The following is a 22,565-nucleotide window of genomic DNA, read 5'->3' as shown; positions in this document are numbered from 1 at the left end:
GAATAAGCTATCAGATAACAATAAGGTCGTTAATGGGATCATCTAAGCATAGTTTAATTGTTTAAGATATACATTTTTCTAGCTAAGAAATCTAGATTGCTTGAATATTGGTGATTGGGTGATAATATAAAGTAGATTGAAATGACGTCGTTTTCAGGCATGAAATTTGAGTTATGTTTTTTAACCGTCTACAGCTCAAATCCGTGCTAGAAGTTGGCATAATCAAGTTGGAAACAGCTCGCCAATTGCAAAAGGAAATTAATACAACCAATTCCAACTTGCTTTTAACGTGTCTTGTTTTATTCTATTGTTTGAATACAACATTTTAAATCGCAGAAAAATCTTGTTTTACTAATTTGAGTTGTCAAAAATTGACGTTTTGAATTAAAAATTAAGTGAGATAATTATTATAATAATACTCACTTACATAAAATTTAATATCTATGGAGATTTCGCCTTGGGTATCAATCTCAATCTCCATAAAATTTTCTACGTAGTTTTTGTCGGAATTGGAATAGGAATTCCTTGTGCGGAATCTCCCGGGTTCGAGTTTTCTATGAATCTTTTTTCTTTTTTTGTACTTTTTAAAAAAATGGAGGGAGAATATAATTCTAGTCTCCGGCCCTTTTTAGCCAACAAGGAAAAATCTCTTCCCGTACTCCTCTCCCTGTTTCTCGTTTAAATGGATATTCTCCACCTCGTTTGAGGTGAGCATTCATGGTATCCCAACCCGAGTTAAATAACTATCTCTACCAACGAGTTACTTGCTAGCTAAATGTTGTAGACGCTCAATTGGTTAAGAAATTATATCCTCAACCAGAAAGACAAAAGTTCAAATCTTGACTTCACATATTATTAAACTAAAAATAAAATTTAAACTTATATTTGATAGGTAATAATTATTAATTTTAATTCAAAACATCATTACCCAAACTGACCCTAGAAAGCCACTTAGCTAACCCCACCAGATAAAAGAACTCCATGCAAATTCTCGAGTCCTTTTCGGTCATTAAATAAATTTACAAAAACATTTTTTAACTGGTTAAAATTATACCAATTTAATTTCAGTATTTTTTTTTTAATAAAAGAAATTAATATCATCAAATAGCATGGTCGGGGACTAAAGTAATTCAAGTGGTAGAGGCGTGTTTTGGGTGACCTTATTGCACGACAAGAAAATTTTTGGCATCGAAAGCTAATTAACACGTAGACAACATTGCTTCGTCTCGAGTGTTGACTATTCTATAGTGAAAGTAACATTCGATAAATAATTTTTTTTGTCAATATTATATATATATATATATATATATATATATATATATTTAATTAATATTAAACGTAAAATTGAAAATTTTAAAAATAAATTTCTAAATTAAGAGAAAAAAAAACAGTCTAATTATTTTTCTTTATAATTTAATTTACATTTTCTATATTTTTATTTTGTATTTTTTTAAAAATTTAATCCATTAAAAACATATTTTTAAAAATTCATTGCCCTAATAATTAGATTCGTTCAATAAAATAAATAAATATTTAAATACTATTTTAATAAATATGATTTCTATTTTTTTTTTTTTTTTTATTAGTGTTTTAAAGATAAAATATTAAATTTTACGAATTAAAATTACAACGGTAAATGGATAAGTAAAAAATAAATAAACTAAATATTATCTTTAAAAAAAACCAAGGGTGAAAATAAAAGGAATAAAATAGAATTTAAACGATAAATAGATAAACATGTTCCATTAGCGCCCACGTCCTCCACGCTTCTATATAAAAACCATGAATTTCCAATTTGCCGGACACTCCAACCAGAAAAAGCTTTGAATCTTGCTTGATTGTTCATCAATGGCGGAGCTAGAGGACCCGGCTGTGATGCCGAAACTGATCAATTTTCTCTCTTGTCTTCTTCAAAGAGTGGCTGAATCCAACGATCAAAACCTCTCTGTTCATCTTCAACATCACAAAATCTCAGCCTTCCATGGCTTAACTCGTCCCGCCATTTCAATCCAAAGCTACTTGGATAGGATCTTTAAGTACGCCAATTGCAGTCCCTGTTGCTTCGTCGTTGCCTACATTTATCTCGATCGCTTTGTTCAAAGGCAGCCCTCGCTGCCCATCAATTCCTTCAATGTTCATCGCTTGCTCATCACTAGCGTTCTTGTTTCTGCTAAATTTATGGATGATACGTGAGTTTCTAAATCTTCTTGAAAATGTGGATTTGATTTGGGTTTGTTTGTTTGTTTGTTTGTTTGTTTGTTTTTCAAGTATGCCCGCAAGGTTACTGATGAAATGCCTCAATGAGTTCTGTTTTTTCAATGTCGGATAGGGGTTTTGAGACGTCGATTTGGCTTGCTAATTATGTTTTTTTAAATTGAAATTGTGGTTTTTGATTGACGAAAACTTGATGTTTATAAAGATTCTTTCATCTCAAATTTCTATGATCTTTATATGGGTTTGTTTTGATGAATCTGATGCTATGAGCAACTTGTTTGTTTTTTGGGAATCTTCTTGTCCCTGTTCATCATTGCATCATATACTCGCTGAATATCTCTCATTTTCAACAGCTAGGCAGCCAACAAAAAAGCATAGTAAACCAACCATACATGAATTTACTTTACAAATTTGCTTCCATAAACAGCATTTTCCCCCAAAAACATCAAAAAGGGGCTTTGAATTTGGGCAATTTGAGTTGAAATTTGGACAATTTGTTATGCTTATTCAGGTACTATAACAATGCATATTATGCAAAAGTGGGAGGGATCAGCACAGCGGAAATAAACTTTCTTGAAGTGGATTTCTTGTTTGGTTTGGGCTTTCATTTGAATGTCACTCCCAACACTTTCCATTCCTATTACTCATATCTTCAAAGACAAATGCTTCTGCTACAACCTCCTCTCAGTAGCGCTTCTGCAAAATCAGAGCTGATTCTTACAGCCAGAGCTCTGAAACCCCACTTTTGTTTTGATGAAGATGAAGCTTCCCATAAGAAGCAACAGCTTGCAGCTGTTTGAACAAGTTTTTGGCCCAAATTTGGATTCAAAATTTGGAGATTATGGGCAAATTCCTCAGCCCATTTGGAGCAAAACCCAGGTTTCTAAAATTGGATTCTCTCTAGTTTTGAGTATGAATTTGTTCTGTTGTTTGCCTGATTAGATAGCTATATTCAGCCACTGACTGGATGAGTCTGTAATGTATGTATATATGTATCTCTCACATATACACACACCAACACAGCTTCGCGATTTTGGGTATGGCAGATTTGGGTTCTGATCCTCTTTCATGGTCAGATCTTTGTTCTGTTTTTGATCTGTTTTGGTTATGAGTTCTTGGGTTTGAAATTTTATTTTGCATACAGATGAGATTATTCATTAGTGTTTTAAAAGATTTTGTAGCAGATCATATCTACTAGTGGTAGACTTTGGCCGTTACAAATAGTATCAGAGTCAGTCACCGGACAGTACGAGGCACTAGTCGGAGTAAGGCTAGACTCTCTCTAAAATCATGAGGCTGACGACGATACGTAACGGGCCAAACCGGACAATATCGACTAGAGGTGGATTTAGGACTTTCAAAATATGCATAAAATCCTCATCGACCTATTTATTTCAATTAGAGGCACTAAGGTACACAAGACATTGTCCATTCAATATGGGTGGAAAGGGTATCAAGAATCAATTAAATTAAAAATATATAGTTTTTACGTTTCCTCGATCCACCCGAGCATAGTTTAATAGGTTAGGCATTAATATCACTAGGTCAACTCGAGCATAGTATAGGTTGTTGGGCATTAACCTTTCTCATGATTGTTGAGGCAAATTAATGTTCCATAATTTTAATTTCAAACATAGAAACAGACAATAAATATTTAAAATATATATAATTTAAATCAATTAATTAATTGTTTTTTTTTTTTTTTTCCAAAATTATTTTTACAGTAAATATATGAAATCCAACCATAGGAGCTGTCAGTCTTGGACTATTTGAAATTATTACTCACAAGCTCATAATGCACTAAAAAAAATTACAACTTTTTTTTTATGATAATTAAAAATTTAATCTCTCAAATAAAATGAAAAAGGATTTCATCAATTTATTTAAAATTTATTTATTATTATTTTGTAGTTATTGACAGTTGGCTTGGTTGTTTAAAGTGGAACAAAGAACATGTGCATTCATGGACATGCACCAAACCAACATGCCTCCAACTCATTGGTAGTTGTCAAATTATTTTTTAAATTTTTTAAATTTTTTAAATTTGTGGTTGTTAAATTTTTCCCATTATTTTCATTTAAAATTCAGTTAAATTATAAAAATAAAATCTAAAAAACTATCCAAACTTTAAAAAATATCTTTAAATTTTTTTAAATATTTTTTATTTATTCTATTTTAACTGATGAAATGACTCTAATTTTATTTATTATATTTATTATGATTAATTAGGATATTAAAAGTTGGCTAAAACTATTAATAAATAAGAAAATGGCTAAAAATAAAAATATAATTAATAAAATCCAAATAATATTACACGTAATATTTTATAAGTTTGTGTATAAATATATTAAACAATAATATGATCTGTATAACCAAGGGGAAGGCTAAAAGCGTCTTTTCTCCCAAACACCAAGCTTTCATTATATTGAGACTATTTATTTATTTATTTATTTTCATGTCGGCAAATAATTTTTCTTATTTGCTTCTCCCTTATAGCAGCTCATGAACTTCGCTATGAATTCTGTATAAGAAAATTAAGAATTTAGTAATAAATTATAATTTTAAATTATTAAATAAAAAAAATTAAGAAATTTTGAAATATATAGATATATAATATTTTTTTATTAATATTTTTTTTCAGACAACCTTTTAAAATTCTTTAAAATATTAATAAAATTTTACTCCAGAAATAATAAGCAAATAAATTTAATTTTTAAAAAGAGAATAAAAAATACATTTTTTCCACACATAAAATTTTAAATATAAAACTTGATTAAAAATCAATTTTATGCTTTATATATATATATATATATATATGAAATTTTACATATTAAATTTACCTTAAAAAAATGGTTATTTATTTTGTAGGTTAATTATAATTTACCTTCAATCTTCAAGAAGTGGTTAACGTTCTTTCTCATAGGATCATGCAGCTCTTTGATCACTGCTTCTTCCCCATAGCCTTTTTCAGTGACAAATGGTTTTTCCTCCATTTTCTGAAATTCAAATTAATATCCACATTATTATTATTATTATTATTATTATTATATATTTTAATTTATAATAAAATGAAAAAAAAAATAAAGAAAAATTACGTTATAATCGGCATAGAAACTTTCGACTCGACGCTGTAATTCTTCGTCCAAGAACTTCTTTAATTCGTCTACTAGAGTCTGTACGTACATACATTCATTATGAACTAGAAAAAGAAATCTCAATAAAATAATTATTTGTTTATTTAATAATTTAAAAAAAATGGGAAAAATAAATAAGAATTTACCTTAAAAATGAAATTGGGGGAGACATCGTATTCAATAAGCTTTTTTAGCTTTCCACGAACAATATACAGCCTGCACCAACAAATAAACTTTGCTTCTAAGAAAATTTTAAATTTTATTTATTTTTATATTTGTTAGAATTAGAAAGAGAAAAATTAAAAATAATTATTATTATTATTATTATTATTGTAGAGTTTATTTTTTATTTTTAATTAACACCCCTTAATTAAAAATATTTTAAAAAACCAAACAAAAATTTGAAAATTAAGACTGTGGTTGATAATTATATGGGTTCTTTTTTCTTTTTTCTTTTTAAATTATTCCCATAAATACCATTTTCACTTACTTTTATTGTTTTACATTTAAAAACTAATAAATAATTTTTTTTAAAAAAATTATTTTTAGAATTTGGTAAATAATTCAAATATTTAAGATATATATATATATATATATATATATATATATATATATATATATATATATAGAAAAAATAATAAAATAGTTATCAACCAAACCTAAAGAATGGTTTTTAATTTTTAATTTTGGTAGAAATTCTAAAATCTTTTAATGAAAAATAATATTTGAATAATGGTGAGAGATGTAAAATTACTGTTTTGGGCTTTGCTCCTCGACGATCTTCTTTGCAACATCTGCAATATCATCTTCCCAACCCGTCAACAATTTATTCTCATCTTCTTCAAACAATCGACTGCAAATTAATAATTAATTTCTTCATCAAAACCTCAATTTATTATTAAATAATAATAATAATTTAAAAAAATTAAAAATAAATTCCTAACCTTTTTTTCCACGAAGCCTCCAAGGATCGAATGGCTTGTCGGAGGTTGTTCTTGGAATTGTCGGCGATTCTCTCTGCCATTCGACGCGACAAGTCGAACTCTTGTTGTTTTGCTATGTATTCCAGAACTTCCACTATCTAAAAATCAATTATTTATTTACAAAATAAATAAATAAATAAATATATATACACTTTTTTTTTAAATGAATTTATGGTAAAAAAAAAAAAAAAAAATGTTGATCTTTGTAATACATATTAGTTATTTTTTCTTTTTTTTCTTTTTTTTTTTTTTTAAGTTAAAAAAAATAAAGTTTTGAGTATAGTTTCTATTTTGCGTGAATTTAGCTCTAGATTTCAAAACGTTACCTTCTTACTTTTGAATCTTAAAATTTTGAGATTTTATATTTTTGCCCATAAGTTTTTATTATTATTTACATAATTTTTAATTATTTATGATAGTGATAATTAGTTAATTTAAAAGAATTAGTATAATTTAAATTTTTAGGGGTGAATGTGTAAAATTATGAAATATGTGGACCAAATAGAAACTAAATTCAAACACTCGAAAGTAAAAATGAAATATTTTGAAAATTAGAGATCAAATATAAAATTAACTCGAAATTAAGAAATATTTTGAAATATAGTGACCAAATAGAAAAACTGGAGAATAAAAAATGTATTTATTTTTTCTAATTGTTTAAAATAATAATAATAATAATAATAATAAATAAATAAATAAATAAAAGGAAAAAAATGTGACCTCTTGCTTTGAAGGTGGGGAGAGATGAACGTGAGTGCAGAAAGAGCTAAGAAGAAGAAGCTTAGAGACATCAGAGCAACAGAAGAAGATTTTGCTGCACCCTTTGTTCCTCTCAATTGCCCATTTTACGTACATTAGGGTTTCATTTGATAGCTGATCTGCTTCACATAACAATATCCCTACAACCATGCATTATAAATATTGTAACTAGCATATTACGGCTCGTTGAGCTATGTTCGGTCGTTCTATTAGCCTCGAAATAAAATAGTCGACAATAGACATTCTCGAGCTATGTTTAGGTTGATAGTTAAACTTACGACCCATCATGTAACAACCCAAGTCTATCGCTAACAGATATTGTCCACTTTAGCCCGTTACGTATCGTCGTTAGTCTCATGGTTTTAAAACGCGTCTGCTAGGGAAAGGTTTCCACACCATTATAAGAAATGTTTCGTTCCTCTCTCTAACTGATATGGAATCTCATAGTCCAGTCCACCCCCCTTGAGGACCAGCATCCTCACTGGCACACCGCTCGATGTCTAGCTCTGATACCATTTATAACAACTCAAGTCAACCACTAGCATATATTGTCCGCTTTGGCCCTTTACGTATCATCGTTAGCCTCACAATTTTTTTTTAAATGTGTCTACTAGAGAGAATTTTTTGCACCGTTATAAGAAATGTTTCGTTTCCCTCTCCAATCGATGCAGAATCTCACAATTCAATCCACCATCTTAGGGACCAACGTCCTCATTAGCACACCGCTCGGTGTCTAGCTTTGATACTATTTATAACAACTCAAGCCCACCACTAGCATATATTGTCCGCTTTGGCCCGTTACATATCATCGCTAGCCTCACAATTCTTTTAAAATGTGTCTACTAGAGAGAAGTTTCTACACCGCTTCGTTCCCCTCTCCAATCAATGTGGAATCTCATAATTCAATCCACCCCCTTAGGGACCAACGTCCTTGTTGGCACACCGCTCGATGTCTAGCTTTGATACTATTTATAACAACTCAAGCCCACCACTAGCATCTATTGTCCGCTTTGGCCCGTTACATATCATCGCTAGCCTCACAATTCTTTTAAAATGTGTCTACTAGAGAGAAGTTTCTACACCATTGTAAGAAATGCTTCGTTCCCCTCTATCTCACACATTCATAATTTTTTTAATAAAACATTAAGAATCAAACACGAAAAATTAAAACTTGAACGTCAGATAACCTATCATAAAAAGACAAATATTAATACATTGACTATTGACGTTTTTTTTTTTAATTTAGACTCTTTTTTAACCAGCTGCACTATGTTTAAATTGAAATTTTTTACTATATGGTCGAGATATTTTAGATAAAAAAATACGATTAATTAGTTAATAATTAACGTATGTATGTAGTACCTCGACATCTGGCATGATTACATGGCAAAGGGGATTGAGTTTCTTTGATGAGCTGGTCAATGACTTGTTTCTCAAAGCCTTTGGTTTGTGAGAGATTGACTTCCACACAGTGGGATGATTCCTTCACCTTTACTTCAATGCTCCCCACCATTTCACTCTGCCACGTCACACAGCTTCAACTCATTTAACCAACACCCCTCCACGTCATTAAATCCATTCTTATTTTTATACCAAGTTTAATTAAATGCAAAGTAAAACAATATATATTATTTAAGTTTAAAAAAACATTTTTAAAATATAGAGGCAGAGTTTGTAAATTGCATGATCCTTAAGGGGCAAACTTGTAATACAACCAAAGAAAAATAAATAAATAAATAAATAAATATATACACATAAAAGGGAAAATAAAACCCACCTTCAAGGCAAAAACTCTATCAACTTCCTTGACCTGTGGAGAAACAAAAGAATAATAATAATAATAAAAAAGTAAGCTAAATTCCATATTTAAAACATAAAAGGAAAACTATAAATATAAGACAATAATAGAAAAATGAGTTAATTCCAATTATACCCCTATCTTGAGAATTTCCTAACTTATAAAATTTTAATTTCTAATTTTAATTATTTCAAATAATTCAATAAAATAGAATCATAGAACTCGAGCCAAACTAAAAAACAATACTTCTGATATTGTTCACTCTGAATATAAACTCTCATGGCTTTGTTTTGGGCTTACCCTAGAGATAATATTCCTCACTTATAAACTCATGATCTTCCACTAAATTAACTAACGTGGGACTCAGTTCCAATAATCCTCAACAATCCTCCCCTCGAACAAAGCCTTTCTCATTCATACCCTCACCTCCTATTTTAGTTTTCATCTTCACAAAATTTTCAATTTATTTTGACAATTTCGATCAATAAATATATATATATATATATTAAATTGCATTGAAATATTAAATTGAACAATAATTTCATATAAAAAATAAAATTTTAATGTCACACCTAGTCTTCTATAATAAGATATATATATATATATATATATATATATTATGCATTTTTATGATAAGGAAATGATATAATACGATAAGAGAGATTAATTAAGGCATACTGACAATACACCTCCATTGCTTGTTCGCCGAAAGCCTGTCTGAGCATAGCTTGAATCATCGTCCTTTTCCCAACTCCCGGCGGTCCTTCGAATATATAATGCCCACATCCCTTCTCCTCCACCACTTTCTTCAACTCACACGCCGTTTTCCGATTGCATATAAAATCCTCCAGCACTTTTGGCCTGTATTTATCCCCCCACGTGTACCTCTCCTTCTCCGCCGCCTCTCCTCCGCCGTCTACCCCCACTCCACTCCCTCCCTCTCTCCGCCCGTACATTACTAATCTCTCCCTCAACAGCTTCTCTTCCTTCTCCGTCGCCCACCTCTCAATCGTCTCCGGAGACGACGAAGCAACCAACGACGTCGTTTTACCCACAACTGTTGTCGTCATTGGAGTTTCGTGTTGATGATGAGCTGGCGGCTTCGTATTGGGTTTTCCTATAAGGCATGGGGCCCACTCCTTGAGTTTTGAAACGACGGCGTATGAGAGAGAGGTTTGAGTTTGGGCCGTGGTTGTTGAGCTGGCGTAGTGGTGGGGACCAGTGGTGGTGAGTGGGCCATGGTGGTAATTGATGGCGAGGGAGGAGTCAGTGAGGCCGCGGTAATAAGGGCTGGATTTAAGGGGGGTTTTATCGAGGTCGTCGATTCGTTCGTTATGGGCTTGGAGGGTTTCTTCCGTCAAGTCGGAGTTCCGGGAGAAGAGGTTGAGACGGGCTAGGAGTTTGGCTAGCTTTGAGGACCAGGAGGATTTTGAGGAGAAGGAGGCTGTGGAGATGCTCCCACGGCGGCGTTGGCGGCGGCGCGTGTTGGAGTCTGACAGGGAACGGCGGAGAGAGGAGGAGGAGAAGGAGGAGGAGGAGGAGTTGGGTTGTTGTTGTTGTTGTGTGGCAGCCATGAAGATCAAGTCGGGAGGAGGAGACGGCGGAGGAGATCAGGAGAGATGAAAAAGTCGTACGTTTCCATTTGAAAGGGAGAGAAAAGGCTCGGAATGAGAAATGAGGTTTATAGGGAAGTTTTGAGAAAAAGAGTATATTCTTTTGAATGAGAGCTTTAATAAATTATTATTATTATTATTTATAATATATTTTAAAAAGTATCTTATAAATTAATTAATACAAAATTTTAAAAAATTAAATACATAATAATGTAATTATTGGATGATGAAAAGTCCCACATCGGCTCATTTAGGAAATGATCATGAGTTTATAATAAAAAAAATACTCTCTCCATTTGTACGAAGTCCCACATCGGCTAATTTAGAGAATGATCATAGTTGATGGGTACCCAAATAAATTTTTAATTTTTAAATTAAAATTGAAATTTAGTGATTTATTAAATATACTTAAAATTAAAATACATTTTAAACCAAATTTAAAATATTTTGAACAAAACTTGAGAATCTATTAAAAATAAAATAAAATAAAAATAAAATTTTATTTAATTATTTAAATGGGAGGCGATATTGTTTGGAGGGGGTGGAGAATACAAAGGAGGCGATAAAAGCCATGCATAATTTTCAACAGCTTTGTTTGCGTTTCCGGAGGCAGGCGGAATAAGCAATGGATCGAGTTTGAATTTTCAATTTAATTTAATTTAATTTTTTTTTTTTATAAGCTACCAGTAATAGTTGTAGTTCAATAATTTAAATAAAAATCATCCGTCCAAATATTAGAAATTCAAATTTTTAATTTAAAATATTTTGAGTTGTTGATTTGATTTATATTATTATTACGTCATATTTAAATAAAAAAAATTCATTAATTTTTTTTTTAATTAAAGATTGAAACTGAAATACGGTTAGATATATTAAAAGAAATTGTATTGGGCCGAAAGATTATGGGCCTTGAGTCCACGTTAAGCCTTTAATGGGCCGGGTTTTGTACGAACTCATTTGGGCCCATTTGATTAATTGAAATTGAAACAAATGCTACGCAAATCAAAGTAAGTGATTCTGAGTTCGAACCGGATTTAGACCGGTATATAGAATTTCCTTAATATTTTCCTGCATCCCGATCATGTAACCTACTTATTTTGAATTACTTCTACGAGTAAATACTTATGTATGCAACTAACTAGTTCTTTACCGACCCAGCTAAAATAACTATGTGGGCTAACTTTTAACGGCTTATCGCTAGTAGAGATAGTTGGCAATTCTCTGGCGCTCCATCATTTAGATTGAAGGCTCTTGTGTCAAGACACGTTGTCAAAACTTAGTTCGATTAAGGGCCACTAATTAACTTCCAAAAAACTGAAACATGAATATGGTACTGAGTGACTGGAATTTCTCATAGAAGGTGCTGCTAATACCATAAAACAGTCAATTTCATCCTAAGAGAAATGGTTCCGTCCATATTCTGTATGGGCGTTAGAGCACTAAACATGATGATGTCATCCTCACCTTCTTCTGGTGGCTTATCAATGACCGTCTGCTTAGGATTCTATCCTTAATATTTTTATATTAAAAATAAGGAAAATATACTTTATACGACGAATAATATCGAATATTATTAAATTAAGATTAAAAATTATACCTATAATTAAATATATTTATTAATTTAAAGAAATTATCCCTTCATTGTCATAATGGATTTATATTATAATTTTTTAAAAAAAGAATATTAAGAAAAAGCACTTATGGGTCTAATCACTTTTAAGACAACCTAAGCTACCATTCCCATACATTATATTATATATATATATATATATTTCTCCTATATTTATTATTATTATTATTATTATTATTATTATTTTTAATCTCTTCATGGCTGGCTTAGACTTGGGCTTTGCTTCTCACTTTGTTAACCACCTGCAGCGGCGGCTGGATGCCGACGAAGGTTACGGCCAGTTCCACGACGGCGATGAAGACCACAACAACTCTCAACAACCCAACTCCGGTGGAGATATTATGGGCCGCCGCCCGAGAGGCCGACCGCCCGGTTCGAAAAATAAACCGAAGCCACCGGTTATTATTACCAGAGAAAGCGTTGACACCCTTCAAGCCCACGTCCTGAACGTCAACACTGGTTGCAATGTGTTTGACTCGATCGCCACGTATGCTCGGAAATGCCAACGTGGCATCTGTATCCTGAGCGGTACTGGCACCGTCACTAATGTTAACTTGCGGCAACCTGCGACCGGTAGCGCCGTTATCACACTCTATGACAGGTTTGTTAAACTCAAAATTTTATAAATTAATGATTAGGTTAATTTTAATTTTAATTTTAATTTTTTTAATTTATTACAAATTATGTTAATTGAATTTCATTAAATTTGATCTATAATTGCAGGTTTGAGATATTATCTTTGTGGGGTTTGTTTTTGCCGCCGCCTGCTCCGCCGGGGGCGACGAGTTTGAGTATCTTTCTCGCCGGAGGGCAAGGGCAGGTTATCGGAGGGAAGGTTGTTGGCTCTCTGATTGCGTACGGACCGGTGATTGTCATCGCTTCGTCGTTTACCAATGTTAGTTATGAGAGGCTGCCGTTGACGACGGTGGAGGTGGCGGCGGCGGCGGCGGCAGGGACCCGTCGGGTGGGTTGCCGTTCTTGAATATGCCGTTGAACATGTCGGGGAATGAAGAACAGCTGCCGGTGGACGGATGGGGCGGTGGAAACTCCGGTGGGAGAGCATCTTATTGGGGAAAAAAAGGTTAGGGAAATTGATATAATAATGGTTTGGATTAATGCTAAATTGACATTTGTGGTTTAAAGATCATTAGAGATTGGAAAATTTTAGTTAAATAATTTAACTCTATGGAAATTAATAATATTAATTTGATATTTTAGTTATTAACGCGTAAATATACATGTTTAAAAATTAATAATATTTAAATTTTGTAATAAATATTTGATTTTTAAATTTATATAATTCCTAAAAGAAAAAATAGAATTTCATTTTAATAACTTAGAAGAGAAAACATGTTTAGGTAATCATTTTTAGTTTTTATATCTCCAAAAAAATTATTCTTTTATTTTTCAATATAATTTTTATTAAAAAAATCTTTAAAAAAGCATAATAAATCGACCTATTTCATAAATAAATAAATAAATATAAATATAAATATATATATATATGCCTGAAATCAATTGGCTTTACGATTGTTTTTTGGCTTTGTTGAGCATGACGAGCTAGTCAGTATCCTATCTCCCAGGCTTTCCCTTCTATTTAGCGTAGTTCTAGAAGCTGAACAGCTAGCGTGGTTTTGAGAAGTAGTGTCGGGCCGCAGGGATTGAAAGAAGTAGTTCCTTCTCGGAATCAGAAGGACTGAAGGTTGGACTACGTTCAGGTATTGGTTTGTCTGTTCTTTCTCAACCGCTAAAGGAAGAAAGATCTCTGCTCTTTTCCTTGATTTGAATGAAGGGAGAGGTTCAGGAGCGAAGACGCTCGAACATCCTTATGCAGTTGTTACACAATAACCCCTTAGAGGAAGGAAGGGCCAAGCAAGGCAGACAACTCATTTGTTTACGGGAGACGAAAAGAGTGAAAGAAGTCCAATGCAGGTAGAGTTACTCTCAAAGCTTCTCTTTATCTTACCGCATGGGATTGAGATTGATATTCTAATCTCTCTTCTTCGAACGTATTGATTTGACCCCATAAGCGGGACCGCCACCCCATAGCATGTTGCCACAAGAAGCAGAACCCCATATTTCTTCTAGAGAATCTCCTAATTGTTCCAGAGCAACTAGAAAGAGTTCATGTATGATGGAATTATCAAAGATTTGACATTTTTGAACTCTGTCTGATAAAATGAGACTCGAAATAAGGAATACTTTTATTTATTTAAAGAAATCGTAAATAAACTTTGAATAATTACTGTGATATTTTGAATTTGTATATAATATTACACGACATCCCAAGATGTGGTAAAACTTTGAAGGAAAAACAAATGAAACAAAACAGTAAATAATAAAAATTATTAGTTTTTGAGAGTAAGAAAATTTAACTACAGTAACTTCTTAGAGGCAGGAGTTCCGGCCATGTAGATGGTGCAGGGGGTTCCGTCCATAGTCAAGCCGGAAGCCATGGAAATGTTGGCGGCGGCGGCGGCGGCGGCGGCGTCGGAAGGTACAAAGGAAGTGGGAGGATTATTAGCATACATGGCCATTTCATTCTCAGCGATCATTCCAGCTCTAGCCACATGAAGATCCATTTCAGCTTCAGCCTCTTTTGCTAGTCTTACCTCATGAGCCACCTCCACTCTTGCCTTTGCTAGCTCCTTCTCAACCTACAATTCAACCATTTCATATAAACCCTAAATTTTCGTCTCGATTTCACCGTCTATTTCTCGTTTTTCAAAATCGTACACGGTTTTTATATCACGAGTTTCATTTTTTCTTAATAAAACGTCTCGTTTCTATGTCAAATTTCGGCTTTTTTTAAACATTTCTTAGATTTGAGCTAAAGAGTGTGAAACCGAGTAGTTTGAGCTGAGCTAAACGTAATTATTTGTAATTCATGTTTCGTTCTCCACTCCAACTGATATGAGATCTCACAATCCCTCAACGTTTTCATTGGTATATTGCTCGGTGTCTGGCTCTGATACCATTTGTAACAGTCCAAGTCCACCACTAGCAAATATTGTCCGCTTTGGCCCGTTACGTATCATCACAGTTTTTCAAATGCTTATACTAGTGAGAAGTTTCCATACCCTTATAAATAATGTTTCGTTCTCCACTCCAATTGATCTGTAATCTCACATTAAGCTAGTGATCGATTGCGAAGAGTTAGATGAGGAAAAAAAGTATTCAATGAGCCGAACCGCAACGGATAGAGATTCGAAACCTACCTAGTCTCCTAATATCAATCACAATTATAAAAAATTACTTAGGTCGTTTCTTTCTTAATGGTGAAAAACTGTCAACTCATTTTCAAATGCGATACGAACATGAACGGATTTACGTGTTTACCTTCTCTTCGGCCTTTGCCTCGGCCTTGGCTTTGCGCAGGACGCTCATGTCGTGGAGTTTTTCCTTGACGGCTTGCATTTTTTAAAATTTTTTTTTTTTTGGAGTAAAAAAAATGGAAGCTAGTTTCTTTGAATGTTAATGATTAAACCTAAGTTTTGGTGATATTTATAGTTTATTTGCATGGTTTTTATATGGACAATTGTAGAATAAGCATGAATTTTAGGAAAGAATTTGTGGTTCAATTGAAGCCCACTTATTTAATACCCTCAAATTTGTGGTCTTCCTAATTTCATTTGTCCTACTCTCAAGTGAAAACCTGGTTTTTTTTTTTTTTTTTTTTTTTTTTTTTTTTTTAAATACTAGAAAATAGTTTTTTTTTTTTAATATATATATATATATATATATATATATATATATATATATATATATATATATATATATATGAATATTGAATGGCAGTCTTTAGATCCCGTTTATAATCATATGAGTTTTATTTTCTAAAAGAAAACACCCCGATTCCGATTCATTCGGCCCAGCTTCTTCTTCTAATCCGAACAGTCTGATTGAAACAAAGAAAGAGAACATAGTTTCCTCATACAGAATTAGCTGCTGCTTTGAAAGCTGAGCCTTCACCTTTTCTTTGACGATATTCCCTTCTTTCACTCTTTCAAGTAAAGCTATTTCAACCAAATGAAAGAAAGATTAATTCCCGTGAACCTTATACTCTCTGACCTTCACTTTACAGAAAAGAAAAGAGAATTGTTGAAAGACTCAACCTCAAACCTGAACGTCTGTCTGCTTTATTCCTCCCGCTCAAGGCCCATAGCACGTAAATCTCATCTCGATCAGTAAAAGCGGAATTTGTTTGGTATAGAATCTCCACTGATCGATACACCATCCCTTTTACCACCCATTAGCACATCTTAGAAGATTGAACAAAACCCCCTTATCACTTTGTTTTTTACTTTTCGGAAATATATTAGCTGATGAATTGACCTTACGGGCGAAGAGGCGAAGATACGAGAACTCGAAGAGGCGCGGCAAGACAGTAAAGGAGAGGAGAGGAGTGATTTCTCATTAGTAGGAGTAAGTAGGTTCAGGAGCAAATCTTTCTTTGCATAGGGCATTGCAGTTAGGAATCACGGATCTTGGTATGATATTGTCTACTTTGAGTATAAGCTCTCGTGACTTTGCTTTGGGCTTCCTAAAATGCCTCAAACCAATGGAGAAAGTATTTTCCTTGATTATAAACCCATGATCATTCTCTAAATTAGCCGACGTGAGACTTTCATCCTACACCTCCCCTCGAACAAAGTACACCTACCCTTGATGAGGCTTGACTCATTTTTCTTTTGGAGTCTTAGTCATTTTTTACTATGCCTTGCTCACAATACTTTGTTCGACATTTGAGGATTCTATTAAGATGACTAAGTTTAGGGCATGATAGCAGGGTAAGAATCACTGATCTCCACAATGATATTGTCTAAATATATTTATTCAATTCAAATTGTTATTTCCATGTGGTTTTTATTCATTTATAATTCTTATGTTTTCTCCATTGTAGTCGGTTTTCACTATTCTCACATTCATATTGACAACAGTGTATCAAAAAAATATAATCCGATCGTATAAATGAAGCTAGTTATCTCCGTTTCAGGACCTTTGCTTTTCACACACATGATGGTCTCATTGTATTTTCTGTGATACAAAAAGTTACTTTTGTGTGATATAAGAAGTTTGGTTTTTTTTTTTTATTTGAAATATTTTGAGCACAAACCAAACTATTCCTTGATTCCCTAAATTAACTAAGGTGAGACTTTCATCCAACAAGGATCTACCCGAGCAGAAAAAAAATTGTATTACATTTTTGCTTGTTGTTTTACATTTTTTAATAAAAAATATATTTAAAAATAAAAATTATCCATTAAAATTTTAATAATCATTCTTTCAAAGTATATAAATACATATAAAAATAGAAAAATAAAATAGGAGACGAACTCTAGATTGGCAAACCCTTCTAGCAAAGCTCCAAATTATTAGGCAATCAGTTTGGTTTTATGAAATTTACAGACAGAATTAACAGACATTTTTCCAACCAAGGACCATCTTTTAATCAAAAACTGAAACTGCTACGAGTTTTATACACTATAGATAGATTTAAGTTCGGGTTCCTGTCGACGATCTCTTCATATTTATGAGGTAATTTGCGGTGTTTTTCCATGTAATACAGCATTCGATACATTCAACATCGTTTAGTATCGGTCGACGTTGCTTTATTCAACCCTTGCCAGAATCCGAAGGACATCAAGATGCATGACAGAAATGCAGTCATATGAACAGTGAACTACTAGCTTCCACGATAGGTGGAAAATGAGAATGGTGAAAGCAGGAGAGGGACATGGAAGTGTTCCAGCTTCTGGGATTCCCTGATTTCGAACACGATAGAAACGTACGGGAAGAACCCAGCTGGGAAATACTTACCTGTGTTGAAGCTTATTCTGTATATTCCTGGGTTTATAGCTTCAACCATGCTCAACAATTGGCCACTTCTGCCATCTTTATCTGTTGCTGAAGACCCTTCGAGTGCCCAGCCACCAACATCGACCTCACCGAATAAGGGGCGTGGTTGAGTACCTATCCACCTTTCCAAACGAACGTCAATACCTGCAGCTGGAGATCCTCGTGCAACATCCAACACGTGGGTTGTAATTGGTGGTCGAGTTCGAGTTAAAGTTTGTAACGTTTTTCCAGTTGAAGCTCCAGACGCAGTACTTAGATGCCCTCCGATAATGCTCACACGATCTTCTAGAGTTTGAAGATGAACAAAAGAGAAATTGTTACTAGGACATCTCAATCAATCTATTACAAAAAGGATTATGCCATATTCATCCATCTAGCTTAGCAGTTGAAATTGGTCCAGTTAAAGTAAACCACTTAAAAAGATCAAGATGAACAGTTGATTCTTGGAATGCAAAGAATTAAGAAGTTTAATATCAATAGTTCTTACTAGCAAGAAAAAAAAATTTCCTCATAGAAGAATGTGTTAGTTTTAGCATTCATTTTTAGAGAAGCTGTGTTCATAATCCATTCATCTCTTTGCCTTATGCACTCTTAATATAAAATTATGCAAGAAAACTAATTTATGTTTAACATTATATTTCGCCGATTGTTGGATGAAAGTCACACATCCGGCTAATTTAGGGAATGATCATGGGTTTATAATAAAAAAAATACTATCTCCATTGGTTTGAGGCCTTTCGGGAAGCCCAAAGCAAAGCCATGAGAGTTTATTCTCAAAGTGGACAATATCATACTATTGTGGAGAGTCGTGTTCGTCTAACGTGGTATCAGAGCCATGCCTTAAACTTAGCCATGTCAATAGAATCCTCAAATGTCGAATAAAGGACTCCAAAAGAAAAAGGAGACAAGCCTCCCGCCTCAAAGGCATAGTAAAAAATGACTAAGACTCCAAAAGAAAAAGGAGCTCGATGAAGGGGAGGCGTACTTTGTTCGAGGGGAGGTGTTGGATGAAAGTCCCACATCCGGCTAATTTAGGTAATGATCATGGGTTTATAATCAAAGAATACTATCTCCATTGATTTGAGGCCTTTTAGGGAAGTCCAAAGCAAAGCTCTATGTGGACAATATCATACCATTGTGGAGAGTCATGTTCGTCTAACACCAATAAATTTACTGTTCAATGAGAATAGATATAAGCGCAAGCGTGAAAGTTTGAGATGAATTTCCATGAAGATATGCACATAATAATACGAAACAGATAAATTACTCTTTGCAAGTTCTTTTGTCATATTCATAACTAAGATTACCTTCTACTTTTCGTGCAAAAGCAGGAGGATAGCTCTCCTTTGTTGAAGAGACGTTTTGTTTCGTCGAGAAAAGCTTTGCAAGACGCAGTTCTGTTATTTTCATTTGCTCTTGAGCAGCAATCTCAAATTCAACTATGGGTCTATTTGAATACCGTTTCTGCAACAGGCAAAATTGCTCATAACTCAGATGAAGACAACATATTTGACTAGTTGAAGGGGGTTTTGTGGGGTTTTAGAACAAATCAACAACAAAACCAGTTAGTTGATTTCTAAGCAATGGCTCACAAATAAATCATAAGCAGAAGTAACCAACATAGCAATTCAATATGATGCAGCTTCTCATCGATGAGTTAGGTTTCAATAAAGTATAGAAGCTCTCGATAAGGACGATAAAGGTTTCTATCGTATCGAAATTTGCACTCAACTTTGAAGAAAACATATGCCAATGATAGAACAAAAACCAAAAAATATGGTAATCCTCTATCTGAACATCTTCACATAATGGTTCGCGTAATGGTTCGCATGATCACTATATAGAAAGCTATTTTAGAAAAGATCAGGATCTACCTTTAATTCTGCAAGTATTTCGTCCGTGCTCCTTCCAGATGCACAAATAAGAAATATAAATCCAAACTTTTTCTGGTACTGAATATTCCATTCAGCTAGCTCCTGCAAAGGCCATCAACACCTTGGAAGTCATTAACAGTAAATCACCACCCACAAACCCGTCCCCCTTCGCTCCTCCCTAGACCCCACCCCCAAAAGAGCCTTTGTGCTCGTTAAAATCGATTTTGAACGATATTAGGAACTTTAATACTATTAAAACAAACCCCAGATACTAACCTGCAAGCTAGAACCAGTAGCAGTTGCCAGTGCAGTTGACTGCTCTCCCTTACTCCATCTATGACAAAATTCATTTAAAATTTCAATTCAAGCATACAAGTTGCAAGAACATACAAAGTTATATGAGGCAATGCTATCGAAATTGGCAAGTACGAATCGACAAGTAATGAAACCTATAATGAAGAGGGCGCGTGAAAGTCTACCAGTTCCTTTTTATCGCTAACTTTCAGTTATCTATATAATTACAGATAAATATGATCACGTTTTATCCTCGGATGAGTCGATCACAATTCACACATAACAAAAGAAAATGAAATCAGTCTTTCGAAACAACCTGAGAACTGACAAATCGGTGAAGATCATCGCAGTCAATGCTATTTAGTACTACAGTTAGAACAATGGAGAGATTAAAAGTGAAAAAATAAAATAAATCAAAATTAACGCGTAGGAGTTCTAAGCGAATGTGGTGTAGATAACAATGAAACACACTGTAGAGTCGGACAGTTCAAATATCATCTGGAAATACATTGATAAACACAAAACTAGAAGCCAACAAATAGAAGAAAATCATAAAATTAAAACCAAGTTCTGTTTGGATACCTTAAAATCAAGTTTTACGTTCCAGAATTCAATTGCATCCACTGTAAAGCGATTGATAGAATATAATTTATTCCTAGTTCTGTTCAAATAACTATATGCGACCAGAACTTAAAAGTGATTGAATCAATTCAATTTTGACGAAAAAAGAGAAGTAAGAATCTATCATCGAAAGGATCTTAACTGAGCACTCGTCTGATTGGATGATTTGGAGGCTTGACCAATCTGTGGATGAGCAGAGAATGCTTCCAGCCAACCATTCACATCGACCTTTCAAAAACGAACATCAAATTTCAGCCTCTGGTCACTGAAAATCAATGATACAAAGAAATTAAAGAAGGTAAAAGAAACGAAGACCTGATTAAACCAGATGCGTCTAGCTGCATCTACAGCTTGTTCCAAGGAGAAAAAAGGGGAAACGGAAACCATTTCTCTGGCGAATTTGGAGCTTCCACAACATGCCTGAAACTCTTCCTCTCCAAAATCATAACTCGCCGCCATCGTTACTGCCACCGATCGGTGATCCCCCGTTACTTCTCTCTCTCTCTCTCTCTCTCTCTCTCTCTCTCTGCAGCCGGGTCACTGCGCCTCGCTCTGCTGCTGCGCTGGCGATCGGGTTGATTTTGTCCATTTTGGATAAAAAAACTCAAAATGTTAAATTATTAAAAAAAAAAATTAAATTACAAAATGTCCCTATTAATTTTAAATAATAATAATAATAATAATAAAATATCCATATTATTTTAAAATTTAAAATTTTATTTTTATAGTTAGATAAAACGTCTAACTATAGTTTTAAATGTTAGAGGTTTTATTAAATTATAATAACGAAATTCAAACATTATTAGTTATTTGACAAAAAAAAAAAATCAAATATAATTTTTTTATTATAATTTCATGTAAATAAATAAATGTTTGATCCACAGTTACTTTCCAACTATTTTATTACATTAATTGATTTTAAATAAGTTTTTAACTATTTTATTACATTAATTGATTTAGGTTAACTTATTTTTATTAGGTAAAAATATGCCTTAAATTTTAGGTTTTTTTTTTTTTAAATTTATTTAGTAATAGATAATTATTTTTAAATAAAAGAATTTAATAAAAGTATATAAATTTTAAGGGTAAATAATTAGTACAATAATTATATTAATATCGTATCAATTATAATTAAATATAGATAAAATAAACCTATGTCAATATTTTCCTCATGATAGTAGATCATATAAATACAAGATATTGAATCTTATAAATTTTATATAATTTTAATAAACTATTAAAAAAAGTCAAAAAAATACTTTAAATATTAATTTATTATTTAAAAAATCATAATTAATATTTAATTTATGAGTAATTAATTTCAATAAATATAAATAAATTGATTGATTATAAATTATTTCATTTAAGTAATTAATTAATTAATTATATATATATATAGTTTAATACGTTCAAAATCAACCTAACCTCTCGGCTTAATCGAACATAATATTCTTAACCAATTGGTCAAATGCTCACATTCTCGTTTGTCGTATTTTTGAACTAAGAGTATATTTAAACGTGATCTTAAAATTACAGTGAGAATTGGAAAAAAAAATTATAATTTTTTTTTTTCAAAAGATTACTATTATTTATTAGCTTAGGTTGTGTAAAAGTTCAAGTCCACCGCTTTGGTTCGTTACGTATCGTCGTCAACCTCACGGTTTGGGATCTCACAATCCACCTCCTAGGAAGGTCTAACGTTTTCGTTGGCACACCGATTAATGTCTGCTTTGATACTATTTGTAACAACCCAAGCCTACCGCTAACTGATATTGTCTGCTTTGGC

The 22,565-nt window shown here is 32.8% G+C and overlaps 4 protein-coding genes and 1 pseudogene across 7 annotated transcripts; 2 read left to right on the top strand and 3 right to left on the bottom strand.

Moving 5' to 3' along the window:
• Window positions 1-1,752: 1,752 nt before the first annotated feature.
• LOC111799843 (cyclin-U4-1) lies at window positions 1,753-3,304 on the top strand. The gene is made up of 2 exons (XM_023683323.2): window positions 1,753-2,189; window positions 2,726-3,304. Exons 1-2 carry the CDS (start codon window positions 1,849-1,851, stop codon window positions 3,012-3,014), a joined length of 630 nt encoding a protein of 209 aa, XP_023539091.2. The 5' UTR covers window positions 1,753-1,848; the 3' UTR covers window positions 3,015-3,304.
• Window positions 3,305-4,508: 1,204 nt separating this feature from the next.
• LOC111800076 (replication factor C subunit 3) lies at window positions 4,509-10,545 on the bottom strand. 2 transcript variants are annotated; one of them, XM_087126447.1, is made up of 10 exons: window positions 9,578-10,545; window positions 8,868-8,900; window positions 8,453-8,609; window positions 7,052-7,230; window positions 6,293-6,429; window positions 6,103-6,201; window positions 5,495-5,564; window positions 5,310-5,387; window positions 5,099-5,210; window positions 4,509-4,735 (listed from the first exon to the last, which is right to left on the bottom strand). In XM_087126447.1, exons 1-10 carry the CDS (start codon window positions 10,460-10,462, stop codon window positions 4,668-4,670), a joined length of 1,818 nt encoding a protein of 605 aa, XP_086982573.1. In that variant the 5' UTR covers window positions 10,463-10,545; the 3' UTR covers window positions 4,509-4,667. The 2 variants fall into 2 exon arrangements, with proteins under 2 accessions (XP_086982573.1, XP_086982574.1); XM_087126448.1 differs by having other exon boundaries at window positions 9,567-9,809.
• A 1,783-nt stretch (window positions 10,546-12,328) lies between these two features.
• LOC111801107 (AT-hook motif nuclear-localized protein 23-like) lies at window positions 12,329-13,284 on the top strand (annotated as a pseudogene). Its single transcript, XR_015422271.1, has 2 exons — window positions 12,329-12,732; window positions 12,855-13,284. The product of XR_015422271.1 is annotated as an AT-hook motif nuclear-localized protein 23-like (transcript).
• Window positions 13,285-14,323: 1,039 nt separating this feature from the next.
• Window positions 14,324-15,595, bottom strand: LOC111799624 (uncharacterized). The gene is made up of 2 exons (XM_023683043.2): window positions 15,471-15,595; window positions 14,324-14,788 (listed from the first exon to the last, which is right to left on the bottom strand). The coding sequence occupies exons 1-2, from the start codon at window positions 15,546-15,548 to the stop codon at window positions 14,507-14,509; spliced, it is 360 nt and encodes a 119-aa protein (XP_023538811.2). The 5' UTR covers window positions 15,549-15,595; the 3' UTR covers window positions 14,324-14,506.
• A 1,875-nt stretch (window positions 15,596-17,470) lies between these two features.
• LOC111800698 (transthyretin-like protein) lies at window positions 17,471-21,338 on the bottom strand. Of its 2 annotated transcripts, none has more exons than XM_023684508.2 (6): window positions 21,095-21,338; window positions 20,922-21,007; window positions 20,141-20,198; window positions 19,865-19,966; window positions 19,298-19,454; window positions 17,471-18,275 (listed from the first exon to the last, which is right to left on the bottom strand). In XM_023684508.2, the coding sequence occupies exons 1-6, from the start codon at window positions 21,236-21,238 to the stop codon at window positions 17,818-17,820; spliced, it is 1,005 nt and encodes a 334-aa protein (XP_023540276.2). In that variant the 5' UTR covers window positions 21,239-21,338; the 3' UTR covers window positions 17,471-17,817. The 2 variants fall into 2 exon arrangements, with proteins under 2 accessions (XP_023540276.2, XP_023540278.2); XM_023684510.2 differs by having other exon boundaries at window positions 17,471-18,272.
• Between the last annotated feature and the right edge of the window lie 1,227 nt (window positions 21,339-22,565).

This window comes from Cucurbita pepo, chromosome 8, assembly GCF_057944985.1.
Source record: "Cucurbita pepo subsp. pepo isolate OVF chromosome 8, ASM5794498v1, whole genome shotgun sequence".
Taxonomy (NCBI): Eukaryota; Viridiplantae; Streptophyta; class Magnoliopsida; order Cucurbitales; family Cucurbitaceae; genus Cucurbita; species Cucurbita pepo.
Note: the sequence above shows the minus strand (reverse complement) of the source record. Positions and strands in the feature narration are given on the sequence as shown.